Below are 21,359 nucleotides of genomic sequence, written 5' to 3' on the forward strand. Positions count from 1 at the left end.
AAATTCACTAAATTATATTCTTGCTTCAACAGATTCTCACCCAGCCAAGGTCCTGAGAGCAGGACAGAGACCAAAGGAAACCAATAGTGGAGAAAGATTTGAGCCTGAAGAAAGTGAAGTCGGATTAAAGGAAAATCCAAACCATTAGGAAGAAGGCAAAACCAAGAGCATACTAGAGCTGGAAGTGGAGGAAGTCTGTGTGTGCGGAGGTAGGTGGGAGGAGGCCGGGAAGAGGAAGGCTAAGCAGTAGAGTGTTTGGGAAATATTAACCCATGTGGCTTAAAACTTGATCTCGACAACCGTGACTGCACATTTCTCAAGGCTGGGCCTGTGGAAAGATTTGGAAAAAAATCCTAGATAGTTTATTCCTGGTCATTTTTCTTCTGCGCTGCCACTGTGATGTGACTTTCATGTAGCTCATCCCCACGGGCAGCAGCATTTACTGAGCATTTAAGATCCTGAGGCTACTTTCTCTGGCACCTCTTCATCCTACCTATGGACAAATCTAGAAGCATTTCATGGGAGTTGGGTTGTTAATTTGGGTTCAAAGTGGGGAGAGGAGTTGGGAAAGCAGGAGGAGGTAGAGACATTTTGAATGCCTTGGAGTCATTTTCACAATAAAATCGGAAGAGAATTGCTAAGAATACTTATTTTGCACTTTATTTCTTCATGGAAAGTCACTGCTTCAGCATTACCCAACCTGGATTTTCATTTCTAGAATGTTTAGGATGAGGAATAATGAAATAACAAGGAGCTCTTTTATGCCACTGACATCACATTTGGCACTCCCTAGTAATAGTTCTATATTAAAGCATATATCCTGAATATTTATGCTTCATAAATAAAAATGAGCTATGACTTCTTCTGTTCCCTTTCATCTGCAGACCTGTGTAGTGATCACTACAGGGTAGTAAATACGACTAGGGAGCCTTCAAATAGGAATATAAAAACACCGCATTTTGGGAGGGTTCAAAGACTCCTCAGGGAAATAGCCTTGCCCTAACCTCCCCGGATAAACAAAAGAAGGTTCCTGGATGAAGAAGCTCATTCAGTATCCCTGACACTGTGTGCTTCAGTCCTCTCCTGGCTTGCTCTTCTACCCACACCTGTAAATAGGGTCCAGGAAACATCAGGGATGCAACGAGATTGTGAGAACGGAATGTGTCTACCAACTCTGTTATATGTTCTCTTCCAAGCACTTAGTACAATATTCTGCACACAGAAAGTGCTCAATGAATACGATTCATTGATCGATTGATATTGGAGCTAGCTAGATAGCAAAGCCAAGCTTTCAGAACTTGGTTGCTTTGATCCTTGGCCTCACATTCATTTGTTCTGTGGCTCTGGACTTATCGTTTTGACAATCTGGACCTCAGCTTCCTCATTAGTCAAAAAAGGATATCACTGACTTGTTCGCAGGACAGGACTGAAGGACTGAGAGGAGGATTTGCATGGCTCTTTGGAGACTTTCAGGAAACAAGAATGTGGGTAGAGCAACTTCTTACTGAAGGCCTTCAGAAATGGGCCCTTTTCCAGTTTGGATGACCTGTGAGCCAACTGAGGGGTTTGAGAATTTCGTTCCAGTGTGGATTGCAGTAGCCATTCCATTTCACTCTTGTTAATATGAGGTCTTTTTGCTATGATTTTCCTTTTTGAGTGTCCCCAAGTCCTTGTCTCCAGGTAACCTTAGAACAATCACTAAATACCTGCAGTTTCTGGCCCATCATGGATTTTTCTGCCTCCTCTGCCCCATTCATTCATTCTTTCAATCGTATTTATTGAGCACTTACTGTGTGCAGAGCACTGTACTAAGTGCTTGGAAAGTACAATTCGGCAACAGATGGAGACCATCCCTACCCAACAACGGGCTCACAGTCTAGAAGGGGGGAAACAGACAACAAAACAAAACAAGTAGACAGGCATCAATAGCATCTCATCTTTCTCAACCGTGGACAGCCTAGCCTCCAGGTACCAGCATGGAAATTCTCAAAGGCCGAGTTGGATGTCACGTTCGCAATGAAGGGCAAATCACCGAGAGAAACATCAGCCTGTATGCACTACCATACATTCATTCATTCATTCAATCATATTTATTGAGCGCTTACTGTGTGCAGAGCACTGTACTAAACGCTTGGGAAGTAAAAGGCGGCAACGTATAGAGACGGTCCCGACCCAACAATGGGCTCACGGTCAAGAAGCGGGAGACAGACAACAAAACAAAACATGTAGACAGGTGTCAAAATCGTCAGAACAAATAGAATTAAGGCTATAGGCACATCTTTAACAAAATAAATAGAATAGTAAATATGTACAAGCAAAATAAATAGAGTAATAAATCTGTACAAATATATACAAGTGCTGTGGGGAGGGGAAGGAGCTAGGGCGGGGAGGATGGGGAGGAGGAGAGGAAAAAGGGGGCTCAGTCTGGGAAGGCCTCCTGGAGGAGGTGAGCTCTCAGTAGAGCTTTGGAGGGAGGAAGAGAGCTAGCTTGGCGGATGTGTGGAGGGGGCGCATTCCAGGCCAGGGGAAGGATGTGGGCCGGGGGGATCGACAGCGGGACAGGCGAGAAGAGCTGAGTGGCTCTTCCATACCCTCCCACACTGTTCTCAAAGGGAATTCTTGAAAGAAGGAAGAATGTGATTTCAGTTCTCCAACCAGGATTTTTGCTCCATTCTTTTTTATGGCAGGTTTTTTTTTCCTTTATGAGAGTGAAAGGGATTAGAGCCAGAGACGGAGAGGTGCGAGCCCAGCGGCCTTCAGCCCTGGTGCCTTTAAACACCTCCTTCCTCTGCCCAGTGGCTGGAGGAAGGAGGGTTCTCCTGCCAGCCAGGGATGTTCTGAAGATGAACACTGTGACTCTTAAATTTGCCATTGTCTACTGGGCTACAGGGAGTATCCATGTAGGTGTAGACAGTGGTAAAGGACGCTCAGTTTATTTTATTTTTGGCATATCTTCCCGGTGAGTAGGTTGGGGGTTGGGGAATGGAGACTGCAATAAATACATCAATGGGATTTATTGAGTGCTTACTGCAGGCAGAGCACTCTACTAAGTGATTGCATGGGCTAGAAACTATATTTCTGTACCAGGCTCTATTTCAGTGATGAAAAGAAGGTGGTTGTCAGGCTCAGCAAGTAGTGGGAGAGGAGTTCCAAGGTAGGGAAGCCTGCATGGAGGCAGAGGGTAGGGACTAGGCAACCTCTCAAAGTCCCATCCCCCTCTCTGATTTGTTGCCTCAGAAAATGTAGGCTTTATGCGGAGCATGCTGAGAACCACTTCCAACAACAGTGCTCTGGATTCTCCCAGTGCTCAGAGATCTCCTGGGACTACCAATATTACCAATAATAGTACCAATATTAGTACCAATAATAGTACCAATAGTACAATAATAGTACAATAATAATAATACAATACAATAATAATAGTACCAATAATAGTACTTATTATGCCTGCCTTGCCCTCCCTGCCCTGAGCCTGAGCAGCTGACAACTGAGCGGACAATGACTGGCCCAAGGTCACACAGAACACAAGTGGCAGAGCCTGGGTTCTAATTCCAGCTCTGCCACATGTCTGCTGTGTGACCTTGGGCAAGTAAACTCTCTGTTCCTCAGGTACCTCACCTGTGAAATGAGGATTAAGATTGGGAGCCCCATGTGGGACAGGGACTGTGTCCAGCCGATTTGCTCATATCTCCCCCAGCAATTAGGACAGTGCCTGGCACATTGTAAGCACTTAACAAATGTGAGCCCGCTGTTGGGTAGGGACCGTCTCTATATGTTGCCGACTTGTACTTCCCAAGTGTTTAGTCCAGTGCTCTGCACATAGTAAGCGCTCAATAAATACGATTGAATGAATGAACAAATACCACAATTATTATTATCATTATTACATGCCATCAACACGGACCGGGAGAACCTTCAAGGTTGGAAAGAAATGGATTCCCCCTTCTAGACTGTGACCCCATTGTTGGGTACGGACCGTCTCTATATGTTGCCAACTTGTACTTCCCAAGTGCTTAGTACAGTCCTCTGCACACAGTAAGCGCTCAATAAATACGACTGAACGAATGAATGAATGATTCTGACCTGCTCAGAACCACCCTGATGGAAGGAGGCCTTTGTCTCAACTATATCTTGTTCAAATTAGTACTAAACATCACTCACCTCAGGAAACACTCCACCTTGCACTGGACGTTAAAATGAGTGAATCTTAAAGTCACTATAAGCGTGCCCAAATACCTTGTTTGTTACTCAGACAGCTTACAAATGAAGTAAGATGGGTTTCCCTGATAAATTTACCCAGATTCTGGCAATTACTAATTTTCCTTCCCCAAAAGGCCCACAGTCAAGGAGAATACCACTGACTGGGGCCATTATCTTCTCCCAGTTGCCTCTTGACCCCAACATCCACCTTGCTCCATCCCTCCCACCACCCGCAACTCCCTCATGCTCCCCTTCCCACCTGCAGTTACCTGTTGCTGGCTATTCTGCTCAACAGAGGCTCTAGCCAGCCCCGGTGGCATTCGCAGTGGGAGTCCATGAAGACCAGCACATCCCCCGCCGCCCGAGCGGCTCCGAGCATCCGCCCCCTGATGACCCCCAGTCTCTTATTGCTCCTGAGAAGTTTCACCCCATCCAGCTTGGAAACATAGTCACTAAGTGCAGACCTGAGGTGATCTGGAACAAACGGGATGCTGTTAACGACCGCGACCGATGCGTTGGGACTCAGCGGGGTACCACATTGGGCTCCAGCTGCAACCAGGCATGGTAGGGAGACACATGTGGAAGGACACCTGAGAAAATGTTGGAATAGGATCCTGATGGAGGCAATACAACCTCTTTCCCAAGGAGCTCTAGGGATGGCATCCTCGAACATTCGTTTTGATGGCACATGCAAGGACGTGCCCGGAAATAGGGAGTTGGGCTGGAGAGTATCGCCTCTTGTATGATCCACCCAGATCTAGGAGACTCTAATTCTAAATAGTTTCAATCATTGTTTACCCTGCAAACTGGCCTAGAAAAACGAGCCAGCATTATTTTCCCCATTGAACAAATAGTGGGAAACTGAGGTACAAAGTGATTGAAGAGGGAGGAGGAGGCAAAAACAGGAGCTCATAGAGTAAGTCAGGGATGGAACTGAATACCTCACCCTCTCTAGCTTTGCTTTCCCAAGGCGTCATCTGCCCCCAAACACTGAACCAGGAAAACCTCGGAGTGAAAATAAGCATCTTGCTGTCGGCTTCTGGGTCAGAAACAGCAGTCTGAGAAGGATAATCCACTGGCAACTCTTTCCTTTCAAAATAAACCACCTCCCCCAAAAGCATACAATTTGGTACCAGGGAATGAAGTTCTGGGACTTGGGGGTGAATTGAGGGCCCCAGGAAAAAAAAATAACAATAATGATAACAATTGTGGCATTTAAATGCTTACTATGTGCCAAGCACTGTACTAAGCACTACAGTAGTTTCAAGGTAATCAGGTTGGATGCAGTCCCTGTCCCACATGTGGCTCGAAGTCTAAGAAATAAAATGAGTCCTCTCCACTTTTTCCTGGAATCGGGCTTCCCTGACGGAGCCTCCGAGCCAGCCCCAAAGGGAAAGGGGAGGTCAGGCCACCCCTCCTGCAAATCCTGCCGGCCACGACTGCTCAACAGCATCATTGCCACACTCCCATCTCTACAGGAAGCTGCTTGCTGACTATGTGGGACAGCAGCAACAGGTCTCAGAAATGGCTGAGGAGGAGCCCTGCTCTGATCCCATCAGGCAGGGACTGGAGCAGACTCTAAGGTTTAAAGACAGTCTGCGCAGTCTGACTGACCGTCTAACATTTCCTTCTGCAATTTGGCCAGAAAAACGAGCCCGGGGCTATTTGCAGAGAACTTAAAAGGAATCGTAGCGGAAGGCCTAAAGAAAAAATCGAATCTACCAACTCTTCCCTTCGTTGTCCCTTTGTGTTTGTTGTTCTTGGGTTTCTGGGTCTGTGAAGCACTCTGTAGGCTGGGAATGATTTTCCTGGGAATTGGTAGGAGGAGATGCGGTGTGTAGAGAATACTGAACTAAGCACCTGGAAGAGTACACTAGAGTTAGTAGATCCGGTCCCTGCCCTTAAGGAGCTTCCAATCTAGGAGAGGAGGCAGGCAATAAAATCAATTTTAGATAGGAGCAAGAAGCTAACAGTGGATATGCAGATAAATGAACGTGTGAGTAGCAGGGTATATAAATCAACATGTACAAAATTCTACCGGTAGTTGTGGGAGTGCGTAATTGGCTCAGGAACACTGACGTGGTAGTGGGGAAAATTCAAGCTGAAAAGAGGAGAAATCAACTGGAGATGGGATTCCAGAAGAGCTCTGAAGATGGGGAGAGCAGTGGTCTGTCAGATGTGAAGAGGGAGGGAGTTCCAGACTGTGGAATCTACTTAAAGTGTGAGCCCCAGGGCCCCAACTGATAACCTTGTATCTACCACAGTGCTTGGCACATAGTCAGTGTTTAACAAATACCAAATTATCATTATTACTATTATTATGATTATTCCAGGCAGGAGGAAGGAAGTGAACAAGGGGTCTGGGGTGGAAGAACTGGGGAGGAGGCTACAGCGAGTGGATTCAGTCACTGAGGATGACAAGCAGGAGAAAACTTCCAGCTTCTCCAGCATTTGAGGTACAGGTGCATACCCATTGCCACCAACACTCCCCTGGGGCCCCTGAGTAGCTCTGCCTACATTTGTGCATGGTTTCTTTGTGGGGGGCCTCTCCTAGCCGCCTCCCATCAAGTCAGAGAGAACTGAAAGGCAGTGGGTAGCTACCTTGCTGGCTGAGGTCGTCAACTAAGATGATCTCCTTAAGGTGAGGCCTGGGGACGGTGTCCAGGATGCTGTGCACAGTTCTGAGGAGAGTGGACCAGGCCTCGTTATGGAAGCAGATGATGACGCTGGCTGAGGGCAGGTTGTCCCCGTAACGCTGCTGCAGACACCTGGGGGTGAGACAATGAAGGATGAAGTGCAGATAAGGTGTTAGAACCTTAGTCTTGGAGTTGGGAAAACATAAGAATATGTTTTCCCTTCAAGGCCTTACTGAGAGCTCACCTCCTCCAAGAGGCCTTCCCAGACTGAACCCCCTCCTTCCTCTCCCTCTCCTTCCCCTCTCCATCCCCCCGCCTTACCTCCTTCCCCTCCCCACAGCACCTGTATATATGTATATATGTTTGTATGTATTTATTACTCTATTTTATTTGTACATATTTATTCTATTTATTTTATTTTGTTAATATGTTTTGTTTTGTTCTCTGTCTCCCTCTTCTAGACTGTGAGCCCACTGTTGGGTAGGGTCCGTCTCTATATGTTGCCAACTTGTACTTCCCAAGCACTTAATACAGTGCTCTGCACACAGTTAAGCGCTCAATAAATACGATTGAATTGAATTGAATAAGAAATGCCATTACTGTGTCAGACCAATGGATGGTCCGACCATCCACTGCAATATTCTGTCTCTGATGAGCAACACGAAACAACACTTGGAGAGGAACTGTGTGAATATTACCCTCCTTAGTATTCATCCTAAGTTAGGAATATTACCATCTAACATCTCTCACTTTCTTTCTATTAACCCATTATAATAATAATAATAATGGTATTTGTTAAGCGCTTACTATATGCCAAGCACTGTTCTAAGCGCTGGAGTAGATACAAGGAAATCAGGTTGTCCCACAAGGGGCTCACGGTCTGAATCCCCATATTACAGATGAGGTTACTGAGGCACAGAGAAGTGAAGTGACTTGCCCAAAGTCACATAGCTGATAAGTGGCGGAGCCGGGATTAGAACCCATGACCTCAGACTCCCAAGCCCATGCTGGAGCTCATCCCCATGGATTTACCTAAATTCCTTTGGAACTAGTGCTATTTTCGGCCTGCCCGAATAAAACTTGGGCCATGGGACTGAAAGAAATTGAACCTGCCAGGTTTCTCTTTCCTATTCCCTTCGGGTTTGATTTGCATGGGAATCTGGGTCAGTAGGGGAATTCTGAGATGCTTTGCTTCAACCAGAAGCTTGTGTTCTCTTAGCCCAGTGACCTTGGGAGAAGGAAGAGGAGGAGAAGGAGGAGGAGGGGAAAGTGAGGAGGAGATGGTAAGTGCCTACTAATTGGTGGTGAGTAACTAGTAAGTAGGGGTGAGTGACTAATAAATGCAGGTGGGAAAATGTGAATTTTCTAGACTGGATAGGATTTTCATGGCTATATGTGGTTTGAAAGTTATTTACAAGGCTGCTGGAGAGGTTTTTCAAGGCAGGAACACTTACTTCCTCCATTCCAGGATCCTCCCAGCCACCTCTCCATACACTGAGTTCTATTTTTATGAGTGCTGCTTTAAGGCTGAGTGTGAGGGCGTTCAGTAGACCCCAGGGCGATGGATGATCTGGAGCAACTGCAGGAGGAGGCAGAGGCCATGCATTTTGCTACCTCTCAAGTAGCCATACTGGCCATGACCTTGTCGAGGTAATGGGGAATCTGCCAATGCTTACAGTCAGCTGAAGGGCCCAAGGAAGAGACCAGATCTCCTGGAACCCATCCCAGGATCCTATCTGGACACGCTTGGGAAGGACTCTCACCCTGGGTTCTCCGCAAAAACAGATGACTTCATTTCCCAGGATTGTGTCAGCACTTATCTGAATTCACCAATGAGAGGGGACAGAAAATGACCTCCAGGCATTAGTGTACAGGGAAGAAATATACTCAGCTCTAAAAATAATAATAACAATGATGGCATTTATTAAGTGCTTACTATGTGCAAAGCACTGTTCTAAGTGCTGGGGAGGTTACAAGGTGATTAGGTTGTCCCACGGGGGGCTCACAGTCTTAATCCCCATTTTACAGATGAGGGAACTGAGGCCCAGAGAAGTTAAGTGACTTGCCCAACATCACACAGCTGACAACTGGCGGAGCTGGGATTTGAACCCATAGCCTCTGACTCCAAAGCCCGGGTTCCTTCCACTAAGCCAAGCTGCTTCTCCCAGTTGGGGGTTGTGTGAAAGATTAAAAAAGTTCAACTTCCCCTTGGAACATGGCCCATTAGAGTCTTTCAAGAGATACCCAAGATTGATTATTTTATTCTCGTAAAGGGTCTGGGCTGAAGGTTCAGTGAATGCACTTTATTTTTACAAGTTCCTCAATACAGTCATAGGTCAAACTGGAAATTAGGGGTCCTGAAAACATCAGATTTATTTCACATTTGTTCACTGAGCATCAGCCAAACTTTACTGGTCCTGCCCTATTCCACAAAATTAGTTACAAGGGCAGAATGGGAACTTTCGTGGAAATGGGCCATCCAGCAGGGTAAGGGCTCATAGGAAATCAAAACTTCTTCTGAAATTGAGGAGGTCAAGGGGAGATCTTCGTGTTTCCAAGAAAAAAAAATCTATCACCTGTATAGTATGGGGGAAGAGGGGTCCTCAGGTCCTCTCAATCAATCAATCAATCAATTGTATTTATTGAGCGCTTACTGTGTGCAGAGCACTGTACTAAGCACTTGGGAAGTACAAGTTGGCAACATATACAGACAGTCCCTACCCAACAGTGGGCTTACAGTCTAAAATGGGGAGACAGAGAACAAGACCAAACATACTAACAAAATAAAATAAATAGAATAGATATGTACAAGTAAAATAGAGTAATAAAAATGTACAAACATGTATACATATATACAGGTGCTGTGGGGAAGGGAAGGAGGTAAGATGGGGGGATGGAGAGGGGGACGAGGGGGAGAGGAAGGAAGGGGCTCAGTCTGGGAAGGCCTCCTGGAGGAGGTGAGCTCTCAGTAGGGCCTTGAAGGGAGGAAGAGAGCTAGCTTGGCGGATGGGCAGAGGGAGGGCATTCCAGGCCCGGGGCATGACGTGGGCCGGGGGTCGATGGCGGGACAGGCGAGAACGAGGTATGGTGAGGAGATTAGCGGCGGAGAAGCGGAGGGTGCGGGGTGGGCTGGAGAAGGAGAGAAGGGAGGTGAGGTAGGAGGGGGCGAGGGGATGGATAGCCTTGAAGCCCAGGGTGAGGAGTTTCTGCCTGATGTGCAGATTGATTGGTAGCCATTGGAGATTTTTGAGGAGGGGAGTAACATGCCCAGAGCGTTTCTGGACAAAGACAAACCGGGCAGCAGCATGAAGTATGGATTGAAGTGGGGAGAGACACGAGGATGGGAGATGGGAGATCTCTCCCTCGTTTCCTCCCTCTCTGTGCAGAATCTGAGTGGCATGTGCAGCCTGCCACCGTTCACCTGCCAGGGAAGCTGGGGGCCAAAACACCATTTCAACCAGGAGCTCCTTTCTCAGGGAAAGTGATTAGGGGCAGGTGGTGGAAAGAACCCTGAACCGAGCCTCGATCCACTACTAGCTTGCTGGGGGTTTTGAATATGTGTCTGATGTCTCCGGTCCCACTGAAAAGGGTGATCAGACCTACCCCACCTATTGGACTGGGTTGCAGAAGAGAAAACATCAGTGAATCCGTCTCATATCTGCCCAGGGGAAAAAAGTTCCAGTTGGAGTTAAGCTATGATAATGTGAATATTATACGGAACAAAGAACCCAACATCTACTGAGAAGCAGCATGGCTTAGTGGAACGAGCTCAAGCTTTGGAGTCAGAGGTCATGGGTTCAAATCCCGGCTCCGCCAATTGTCAGCTCGGTCACTTTGGGCAAGTCACTTAACTTCTCTATGCTTCAGTTACCTCATATGTAAAATGGAGATGAAGACTGTGAGCCCCCCGTGAGACCACCTGATCACCCTGTAACCTCCACAGCGCTTAGAACAGTGCTTTGCACATAGTAAGCACTTAATAAATGTCATTATTATTATTATTATAACTTATTGCAGTGGAGCCGCCAAAGCTTGGGTGTAATGGCGGCCGATGGTTTCATGCTGAAGCTGCAAAGCAGTGTGGTTCAGTGGCAAGAGCCCGGGCTTTCGAGTCAGACGTCAGGGGTTCGAATCCCGCTCCACCGCTTGTCACCTGTGTGACCTTGGGCAAGTCACTTCACTTCTCTGGGCCTCAGTTACCTCCTCTGTAAAATGGGGATTAAGACCGTGAGCCCCACGTGGGACAACCTGATCACCTTGTAAATTCCCCAGCGCTTAGTACAGTGCTTTGCACATCGTAAGCACTTAATAAATGCCATTATTATTATTATTATTATATCAAGCAGAGGGGTGAAGCTGAGCCACGAATGGAGAGAGGAGCCCTGCAGGCAGAAGCTAGTCGGAGGCCACACTACATATTGACCGGCAACCACCCATGCAGACACACTGGCTTAGCAACACTTGGCAGCCTCATCTATGAACATGAAAAACGGTTTTCTGACTATTTATAAGGAGAGGCAAAAATACTATCCTTGCAACATGAGGTGCCTGGAAAGGAGAAGTATTCCAGCAGGAAGGGAAGAATCCGGCTGGCTCGGGGCCGCTACAGAACAAATTGCACTTGGCAAGTTCTCTAAATCTCTCCCCCATAGGGCTGCAGGGGTGGGCGACTCTGATAATAATAATGATAATAATGATGATGGTGTTTATTAAGCGCTTACTATGTGCAAAGCACTGTTCTAAGCGCTGGGGAGGTTACGAGGTGATCAGGTTGTCCCACGGGGGGCTCACAGTCTTCATCCCCATTTTACAAATGAGGTAACTGAGGCCCAGAGAAGTGACTTGCCCAAAGTCACCCAGCTGACAATTGGCAGAGCCGGGATTTGAACCCATGACCTCTGACTCCAAAGCCCATGCTCTTTCCACTGAGCCACACTGCTTCTGTGATGGCACAGCTCATCTTCCCAGCTCGCCCCATCAGGGCTCCCCTCCTCACCAAGTTGCTTCCTCCCTTCTTCCCTCCCACCGATTCTCCATGGCTTCTCAACGCAGCTGAGTCCTGTCATTTTACCCCTCTGACCTCTGTGGATCACAAGGGGAGGAGTGTGAAAATTGTTATTTCTGGCCTGACTTTAGCAGAGATCTGTGGAAAGATATGGAATGAATGAGCTCTGGAAAACAGTGTGGAACCGCTAACAGGAGGATGCAGAGGGATGGCCTGAAGGCTGACTGTTCCGAATGATAGAGAGGAGAAAACGGTTTGAGTAGGAACACTGAATCCGAATCACCGACCCGTGGTAAGGAAACAAAAATTTGGCAAAAACACCACCCAAAGCACCATCCACTGAAATATCTATTTATTTTACTCTACTGGGCATTCATTAGGCTTATTTTCTTTGGATTGAAGTGGTGTAAGTATGTCAGCTACGTGGGCTCAGCTTGCCTTTTCAACATTATCTTGGTGCCTTGCATGACATCAATGCCAAGCCTTAGAAATATATGCCTAGGTTATACTATGTTAAATAATAATAATGGCATTTATTAAGCACTTACTATGTGCAAAGCACTGTTCTAAGCACTGGGATAGCTTAATGCATGCACAAAAATTACATAGAGGGGCCAGGGACAGGATAGATAGTGGAGGTGATGATGAAGAATAATAAGTGAGCCCATTGTTGGGTAGGGATTATCTCTATCTGCTGCCGAATTGTACTTTCCAAGTGCTTATTACAGTGCTCTGCACACAGTAGGCGCTTAATAAATACTATTGAATGAATGAATTATGGTATTTGTGGAGCAGAGAGATCATCGGGTTGGACACAGTCCCTGTCTCACACAGGGCTCACAGTCTTAATCCCCATTTTACAGGTGAGGGAACTGAGGCCCAGAAAAGTGAAGTGAGTTGCCCAAGGTCACTCAGCAGACAAGTGGCGGAGCCAGAATTAGAACCCATGATCTTCTGACTCCCGGGCCCGGGCTCTAGCCACTAGGCCCTGCTGTTTGCCCACCAGGTGGGCAAAGACATTAGTCGCTCAGTGGCTGAAGAGGCAGCAGAACTGTTCAGAAGCTCTCTGGGAGTTCCTACCTAGGAATCAATCAATCAATCATATTTATTGAATGCTTACTTTGTGCAGAGCACTGTACTAAGCGCTTGGGAAGTACAAGTTGGCAACATATAGAGACAGTCCCTACCCAAGGAATGCATTCCTTGCCCCCAAAGAGGAGACTAGAAAAGGTGACTCCCCCAACCAACCAATTTACCAGCTCATCCAAAAGAGAGGCAAGCCAGAGCACTACAATAGATACGTTGGACTTAACTTTGAGATGCAAAATCCAACAGACACCCCTCAAACCGAGAAAAACCAATCAATCAATGTATTCACCGAGTACTTACTGTGTGCAGAACACAGTACCTAGATTGGGAGAGTACAATATAATAGAGTCCTGTAACAACAGTTTGTTATGTGGTGAGATTTACAGTCACCCCAAAAGGAGAATGGAATTTACTGGTTGAAACTGCATATTCCTTGAGGGCAGGGACGGTGTCTCGTACTTCTGTTGGTAAGTTCCACGTGCCTAGCACAGTGTTCTGCACACAGCTGATGCTCAATAAATGCTGGGCTGATGATGATGATGATGCTAGAAGCTGACCAAGCATGGAATGAACATCACAGCACTGAGCAAAATAAGAATTGCTGTTACCGGGTATCACACAGAAAGGTGCTGGATCCACCTTTTCAGGTGATTTTTCCATCCTTTGAAGGTCAGACATAGGCTTTGCAACCAGACAGCTTTTTATTTCAAACCTTCCATATATGCCAAATGGGATGAGTGAGTCTCTAATGACCCTTCACCTTCCTTTAGAACAGAAGAGTAATGATCTAGTCTTTAGTGTCCCACCACGACAGACATAAAACGGAGGCTGAAGTCTATCTACAGGTTCTAGATAGACGCATTACAGCAGTACCACTGCTGTATCATCTGACAAACTGCTTTGTGAGACATTGCAACACATTGACAGCAACATTCTGAAATGTGGGAAAAAAAAAACACTGGATCATATGGGATAGGAAAGCTAAATAGCTACAGTCGACTTCTGCTCAGGAATTATGCCAATCAGCTTGCAATCCCCCACACTATTCCACTTACTGAATTAAAGACATCTTGGACACCTATACTAAGCACTTGGGAGAGTGCAATATGATAGAGTTGGAAGACACAATCCCTGCCCATAGGGAGCTGACAGTCTAGAGTAGGAGTTGGGTATTAAAATAAATTACAGTTACAGGAAGTGGCAGAATACGAGGATATATAAATAAGTACCGTGAGGCTGAGGGTGGGTTGAATATCAAATGTTTACAGGCCACAGACCGAAGTGCAGTGGCAATGCAGAAGGGAGGACAAATAGGGAAAATGAGGGCTTGGTCAGGGAAGGTCTCTTGGAGGTGGTGGTGGACCGTCGGATGGATATGAAGGGAGTGCCGGGCCAGAGGGGAAGACACGGGCCAGGGGTTGGTGGTGGGATAGATGAGACTGAGGTACAGTGAATAGCCTGGCAGAGGAGCAAAGTGTAGTAGATCATCATCATCATCATCATCAATCGTATTTATTGAGCGCTTACTATGTGCAGAGCACTGTATTAAGCGCTTGGGAAGTACAAATTGGCAACATATAGAGACAGTCCCTACCCAACAGTGGGCTCACAGTCTAAAAGGGGGAGACAGAGAACAAAACCAAACATACTAACAAAATAAAATAAATAGAATAGATATGTACAAATAAAATAAATAAATAAATAGAGTAATAAATATGTACAAACATATGTACAAGATCAGTGAGGTGAAGTTGGATGGAGAGAGGAGATTGAGTGCTTTATGGCCAACGGTAAGGAATTTCTGTTCGATGCGAAGGTAGATGGGAAACGACTGGAGGTGCTGAAGTGGGGAGACACGGTCCGAACTTTTTTCAGAAAAAGGATCTGAGCAGCAGAGTGAAGTGAGGAGAGAGAGAGGTCCGAGAGAAGGCTGAAGCAATAGTCAAGGTGCAGTAGGATCCAGGCTTGTATCAGTGTGGCAGCCATTTACGTGAAAAGGAAAGGACAGATTTTTAGAGCTATTGCAAAGGTAGAACTGACAGATTGAAAAACCATCATTATTATTATTATTATCTGAGACATTAAACTGCGTTTGACCATCAATATTATTAACACCTGATCATCCGGGCTGTTTGGGTATCCTTCCCATCCCTCCTTGTGCCAGCAGAGGACGCCCCGCACCTGAGGCAATGCCCCAGCCCCTCGGCCCTCCTGCTGCCACTCAAGGCTGGGGTGACCTGGGAAAAGCAGGGCTGGCAGCGGGATAGTTTAAAGCGGCTTAACCTGGAAGGATGAGCCAAGGGCCGACAGCCAGACCTGGATTCAAATTATGGCTCCCCCACTGACCTGCTCTGGGACTTTGAGCAAGTCGCTTAACTCCTCTGTGCCTCAGTTTCCTCATCTGTAAAATGGGAATGAAATAGCCTGTTCGCTCTCCTGTTTGGACTATGAGCCACGCGTATGACAGGGACTGTGTTCAACCTGATTAGCTCGTAACGTCATCCCCCGGGCCTGGAATGCCCTCCCTCTGCCCATCCGCCAAGCTCGATCTCTTCCTCCCTTCAAGGCCCTACTGAGAGCTCACCTCCTCCAGGAGGCCTTCCCAGACTGAGCCCCTTCCTTCCTCTCCCCCTCGTCCCCCTCTCCATCCCCCCCATCTTACCTCCTTCCCTTCCCCACAGCACCTGTATATATGTATATATGTTTGTACATATTTGTTACTCTATTTATTTATCTTACTTGTACATGTCTATTCTATTTATTTTATTTTGTTAGTATGTTTTGTTTAGTTGTCTGTCTCCCCCTTCTAGACTGGGAGCCCGCTGTTGGGTAGGGACTGTATGTGTTGCCGACTTGTACTTCCCAAGCGCTTAGTACAGTGCTCTGCACACAGTAAGCGCTCAATAAATACGATTAATTGTAACTACCCCGACACTTGGTACAATGCTTGATACATAATAAACACCTAACATACACCATAATTATTATTATTAGTAGTAATAATAATAATAATGATGATGGTATTTGTTGATGATGATGATGGCATTTGTTAAGCACTTACTATGTGCAAAGCACTGTACTAAGCGCTGGGGAGGATACAAGGTGATCAGATTGCCCCAATTGGGGCTCACAGTCTTAATCCCCATTTTACAGATGAGGGAACTGAGGCGCAGAGAAGTTAAGTGACCTGCCCAAAGTCACACAGCTGACAAGCAGAGCTGGGATTAGAACCCATGACCTCTGATTCCAAAGCCCATACTCTTTCCACTGAGCCCTGCTGCTTGTCGTAGTAGTAGTAGTAGTAGTAGTAGTAGTAGTAGTAGTAGTAATAATAATAATGATGATAATGGCATTTGTTAAGCGCTTACTATGTGGAAAACACTGTACTAAACAACGGGGAGCATACAAGATGATCAGATTGTCCCAAGTGGGGCTCACAGTCTTAATCCCCATTTTACAGATGAGGGAACTGAGGCCAGATAAGGTAAGTGACTTGCCCAAAGTCACACAGCTGACAAGTGGCAGAGCCGGGACTTGAACCCATGACCACCACTACTAATAATAATAGTACTACTACTACTAAGAGCTCAATAAATACAATTGATTGATTGATAGTACTCCTCCTCCTTCTCCTCCAAGTACAGTACAGTACTCGGAGGAGTACAACCTCCGAGTAGGAGGAGGAGGAGGTTGTACTTCCCAAGTGCTTAGTACAGTGCTCTGCACACAGTAAGCGCTCAATAAATATGATTGAACGAACAGGTGGGGACCTGTTATGCCTGTCAAGCCCCTAGCTGGCTCTGTCCAAGCTGGTCTTTCAGCAGTAGTTGCTCTCCACGCTGTGGCTCAACTAGAGAGTTTTCTTTATGTTCTGGATAATCTCCGCAAGTCCGCTAAGCGGGAACGCTGATTTATTGGGCTGGGAAAGGATCTGGAGTCAGAAAGGCATGTTGGATGCCTAGAGCCGGGTCCAATTCCCTGTTCAGCCTCTGGCCCCCGCCAAGCCGGCACCCTCACCCAGGTCTCCCCGCTGTGCGGTTTGGGGTAGCGGCCTAGCTCCGGCTGGGAGGGTGACTGGCCGTTGTCTGGAAAGCTCAGTCCAGGGGCCACAGGGGCCACAGGGGCCCCCAGGGGTCTCTAAACATCACGATATAATTCTTCGGACCAACTGCCTAAGGCAGGAAAAGCGGCAATTATGAGAGCACTGTGATGAATTCCAGCAATGAGCGTTCCCATTCCTTGTAACAAAGAAAGGGAAAGGAGGGGAAAGACAAGAGGAAGGGGGAGGGGAAGAAGGAAAAGAGATAGGGAAGAGGAAGGTGGGCTTCTCATACTCTGGGTTCTGCCTCCGCTCTGGGCACAGTGACCCCACGGAGACTGATGGAAAGGTTTGATTCGGGTATGGATTTGGAGGGGAAACACTCTTGGTTCCTCTTTCCCAAAGCCCCCTTTCAGCAGCCACTCTGAACCCAGGCCCCAAGGTGCTGGAAGGGTAGAGGAGGGAGGTTTCTGGGGGTAGTGATGGTGGCGGCGGCAGCAGAAGGCCTCCTGCGACAGGATGGAGGGCGAGAGCTCCTTCCAGAGGAGGGTGATGAGGAGGGGACAGGTTTCACAGCGAGTGGGAGGGAAGGAGACATGAACTGTACTTACAGAGGATGCCGCACCTCAGGCAGCTCCCTGTGCAGAGAGATCCGCTCACTCAGCGCCTCGTTGAAGCCGTGAGTCTCCCCTAGCAGCTCATCCCCACCTGGGCCACGTCCATCCGGGCGGGGGAAGGCTACAAACATCCCCCGCCATCCAGCCCCCGGCCTGCCCTCCGCGAACTCCTCCGGCCTCCTGCCTTGCTTCTTCACCAGCCGGTAGCCCCTGCCTCGCCTACCCCTGCTCTGGTTCCTCCGGGCTGTGGGGTTGGCGACCAGAAGCTCGTCTTCCCGCAAGGAGAGGAAGGGGGCCAGCCCCTCCAGGGGGTAGTACTGCTGGCTCTCCTCCTGGGTCTCCAGCACCCATTCTTGGGACTCCCCAAAGTCCAACTGGTACCTGTCTTCAGGGAGAAGATGCTCGGGGCGGGAGATCCTGGCCCTCTGGGGGTCCTGGGATGGTGGATTCAACATGACCGCCATCATCAGGAAGCATCCCAGCATCAGGAACAGTAAGAGGAACTGCAGCTGGCGAGATCCGTACCGGCACCTCTTCTTTAATGGCATATTGCTGGCGACCCTCAGGTGCGGCAGAGCACGTTACAGCTCCCTCAACTCATCTTTCCTTATCCCCAGTCAAGCCTCGCGAAGCCCAGCAGAGAATGGGCTGTCTCCTAATCTGCTGACCTCACTAGTCAGCTCCCTCTGAAGTACCCGCTCCTAGGAGGTGACCCGCTCCCAGTCAGACCCGGTAGACCTTCCAGGACACAAACTACAACCCAAATCGTCGGCAGGTGCCTTGGCGACGTCACTCGCGGAGTCCATCGAGGGTGGCTCAAGTCTGGATTTAAGCTGTTGCCCCTTTATTCCCTCTAAAGAAAAAAAGATTCCATTTTGCTCAGTCCTTCATTCCACAAGGTTTCCTTAAGCGGCCAAAGTTTCCCATCGGTGCCTGGAGCGAGGTGGTTTGTCATGTTTCAAAGCGCCGTTGACAGCGTTTCCCAGTTTTGTCGCTCCAAGCCAGGTCAGATGAACAGATGTAAACTAGTCGGTCCCTGACTTTCTTTCACACATAACTCCAGCACTTAGTCAGGAAGCCTTCTGCCAGACACAATACCGAGCAAAGTGTGCGTCTTTCTCTTGGTCCTAATGCCCTCACTGTTCCCCGTCCTATCCAAACTTTGTGCAGAACAATTTTGGAAGTAAATGAACGTAGGGAGTGCCAAAACCAAATCAAAACAGGAACAGCTCGTGTGCTTGGATTAGAATTTCCTTAATAGGGTAGTTTTTATTTTTTCCCCCTGGGAGTAACAGGAAAGATTTTTTCTTGGTTTCGGAAAGGCCGATACGTGCCCCTGATACGGATCTGACTGGCTACACAGACACGTATGTTTGACGCGTGGAGAGCCGTAAACTTCTTTCCGAAAGGATCCAGCAGGCCAGGCTGCATTTAGGTGCTAATCCAACCCTCTGTGAACGAGAACACAACACCGTCAACTTCCTCAGTGTCTCTTTGTTTGCACACTAGAAAAGGGAACCCTTATCCCTAGTCACAGGGTAAGTCCCTCATGCTATCCCTGAGGCACCGATCTATTTATTTATTGACTATTATTTAAGGCTTATCCACTGAGATTATCCACCTACTCTCACACTTTTTTTAACCCGTTTTCATCAGTTTCTGTCAGCCTGTCTTTCCCATCGGATGGTGGGCTCCCCTAGGCCAGGGATTTCCCCCTGCGCTTGATCCAGGTGACTCCCAGGGACTTTGGGCACCTAAGGATTATGGTCATTAGCCCAGTTCTGCATCACCCTCTGGACAAAAGGGACAAATCGTGCTCCATCAGGAAACCGCAGGCTTCTGTCCTGCCACGCTGGAACGACAGGAGGGAACCCAATGGTTGCGACGGCATTGGCAGCAATGCGGCAGCAGTGAGAGACTGTGCTGCCTCCTTCTCTTCCTCCTATTCAGGGTCAGCATCAAAAGCCATCACCGCTCCCGTCGCCACCATTGTTCTGACTCACCCGACCCTCCCTGGGCTGATACTCGGAGTTTCCATTGCAGACGGAATGATGTGATTCCAACCATGCCCAGGATGAGCCAGTTCAGCTAGGCCTGTGGGTGGATAGGAAGGATGGCTATGGGGATGGAGGGTGGCAATGCAGGGGAAGAAAATAATTGTGCCTCCCTGCTCCATCTTCCTCTTTCTCCCCTGTCTCCCCCATCTCTACTGCCTCTCCTCTTGATGCCACCCCAACTCTGTCCCCCCATCTTTCTAGGATGCTGTTCAGGCCTTGCCCCGATCCTGCCCTGGGTTGCCCCAAGTCTGGTCCTTCTAATTAGGACTAGTGGGCCCACTGGGTCAAGTCCGGTTCATGCAGGGCTCTATGGGGAGGAGAGAGAGGTTGGGGGTCCGAGAACAGCATGACCTTGGCCTTCCCCACACCAGTATGAAGCACAGGGACCTACAGCCAAGGAATTCCCTGTGGAAAGGCCTATCTAGAGCACCTCAAGTACTCCAGGGTTGGGAGGGGCTATAGCCCCAAGGCCCCAGGAAGGCTACGACTCTGAGCCTCCCTAGCATTTCTCCCTGATTCTGAAAACTGGGGACATTGAAAAACGTTTCCAATTGACCTATTCTGGGCTCAGAGTAAATCCCCGCACACATTTGACCACTGTCCAGCCCTGGGGCTAGTCTCTCACCCCCAGCTCTAGCCACCCTGACCACACCTTCAACGCAACCCTCTGCAGGTTGTGCAGGTCGCCCCCCTGCTCCCATCCCTGACTCGGACCCCTTCTCCATGGAGCATTTGCCAGTGCTGATAGTATTGGGGAGGCAGACTGAACAGCAGGGCAGTAAGAGGAGACCAGGCCCCTCCCTGGGCTCGGTAGGTCAGTTGTCACAGCTAACGACTTCCCTCAACCTGCCGGTACCTACAAGAAACAGTGCCATGTTAGCCCGAGACTCCCGTTTCTTTCCCTGGACTTCCACAGCTTGGACTCTGGGCCACTCTCTTTGGGGAAGTTCCTGGAGAAGAGGCTCGTGCTGATTAGTGGCCTTGAAAAGCGGCCAAACTTGCTTTACTTCCAGCTGCCTCCTCAAACTCCCAGCCTTTTTGATTTGTCGGTGGTGGTTTGCCTCCCGGAGCAAGGGTCAGTAAGGTAAAGGGGTTGTTCACTAACGAGAGAGCAGACAACCGGTGTCGGTGTGCCCCGGAATGGGACAGTGCCGAACGCCCCAGCAGCCTCTCTGTCTCCATTTGGTGTGTTCGCTTTCTTCCCGCCTCCTGTTGCCTCTCTCTTTTATCCAGCTTTGCCCTTAGCTCGGGAGGTTGACAGTGCCCTGCTCTCCCATCCTCAGAAACCATCTGGATCCATCCCACTCAGTCCCCACAGATGGTGAGTCTCGACTGTGGCAGACCAGAATCTCCCACTCTAGTCCAGAGTACCAGAGTTACCCCCTGCCCCAGAGAACCCAGAGACTGGACCTTCCAGAATTCTCTCAAGTGAGCCACTTGGGATGGGCACTCTTGGAACCCTACTTTAGGTTCAACCCAGGGTCCACATACACTGTGAGCCTCACGAGGGAAAGGAACTGTGTCCAACCTGATTATCTTGTACCTACCCCAATTCTTAATTCAGTGGTTGGCACATACAGATGCTTAATCTGGATCCCAATACAGCCCAGAAAAGGCTGGCCTCTAGAGTACTCTTCAGGCCCAGGTAGCCCTCCATGGCCCTGATTCTCAGCCCCAGGGCTGGGCCAGACCTGATCCAATCTCCCAGCAGTCCCC

At 48.3% G+C, this 21,359-nt stretch overlaps 1 protein-coding gene across 1 annotated transcript in view; it reads right to left on the reverse strand.

The window, feature by feature from the left end:
• Positions 1–18,900, reverse strand: part of GALNT15 (polypeptide N-acetylgalactosaminyltransferase 15) — a 38,918-nt gene extending 20,018 nt beyond the window's left edge. Inside the window, exons 1-3 of the mRNA XM_038740914.1 lie at positions 17,581–18,900; positions 6,802–6,968; positions 4,470–4,674 (exon numbers count right to left, since the gene is read on the reverse strand). Of these exons, the coding sequence (XP_038596842.1) occupies positions 4,470–4,674; positions 6,802–6,968; positions 17,581–18,134 (926 nt within the window). The 5' untranslated portion in view covers positions 18,135–18,900. The remainder of the gene's footprint in view (positions 1–4,469; positions 4,675–6,801; positions 6,969–17,580) is intronic.
• Between the last annotated feature and the right edge of the window lie 2,459 nt (positions 18,901–21,359).

This window comes from Tachyglossus aculeatus, chromosome 2 (genome assembly GCF_015852505.1).
Source record: "Tachyglossus aculeatus isolate mTacAcu1 chromosome 2, mTacAcu1.pri, whole genome shotgun sequence".
Lineage (NCBI taxonomy): Eukaryota > Metazoa > Chordata > Mammalia > Monotremata > Tachyglossidae > Tachyglossus > Tachyglossus aculeatus.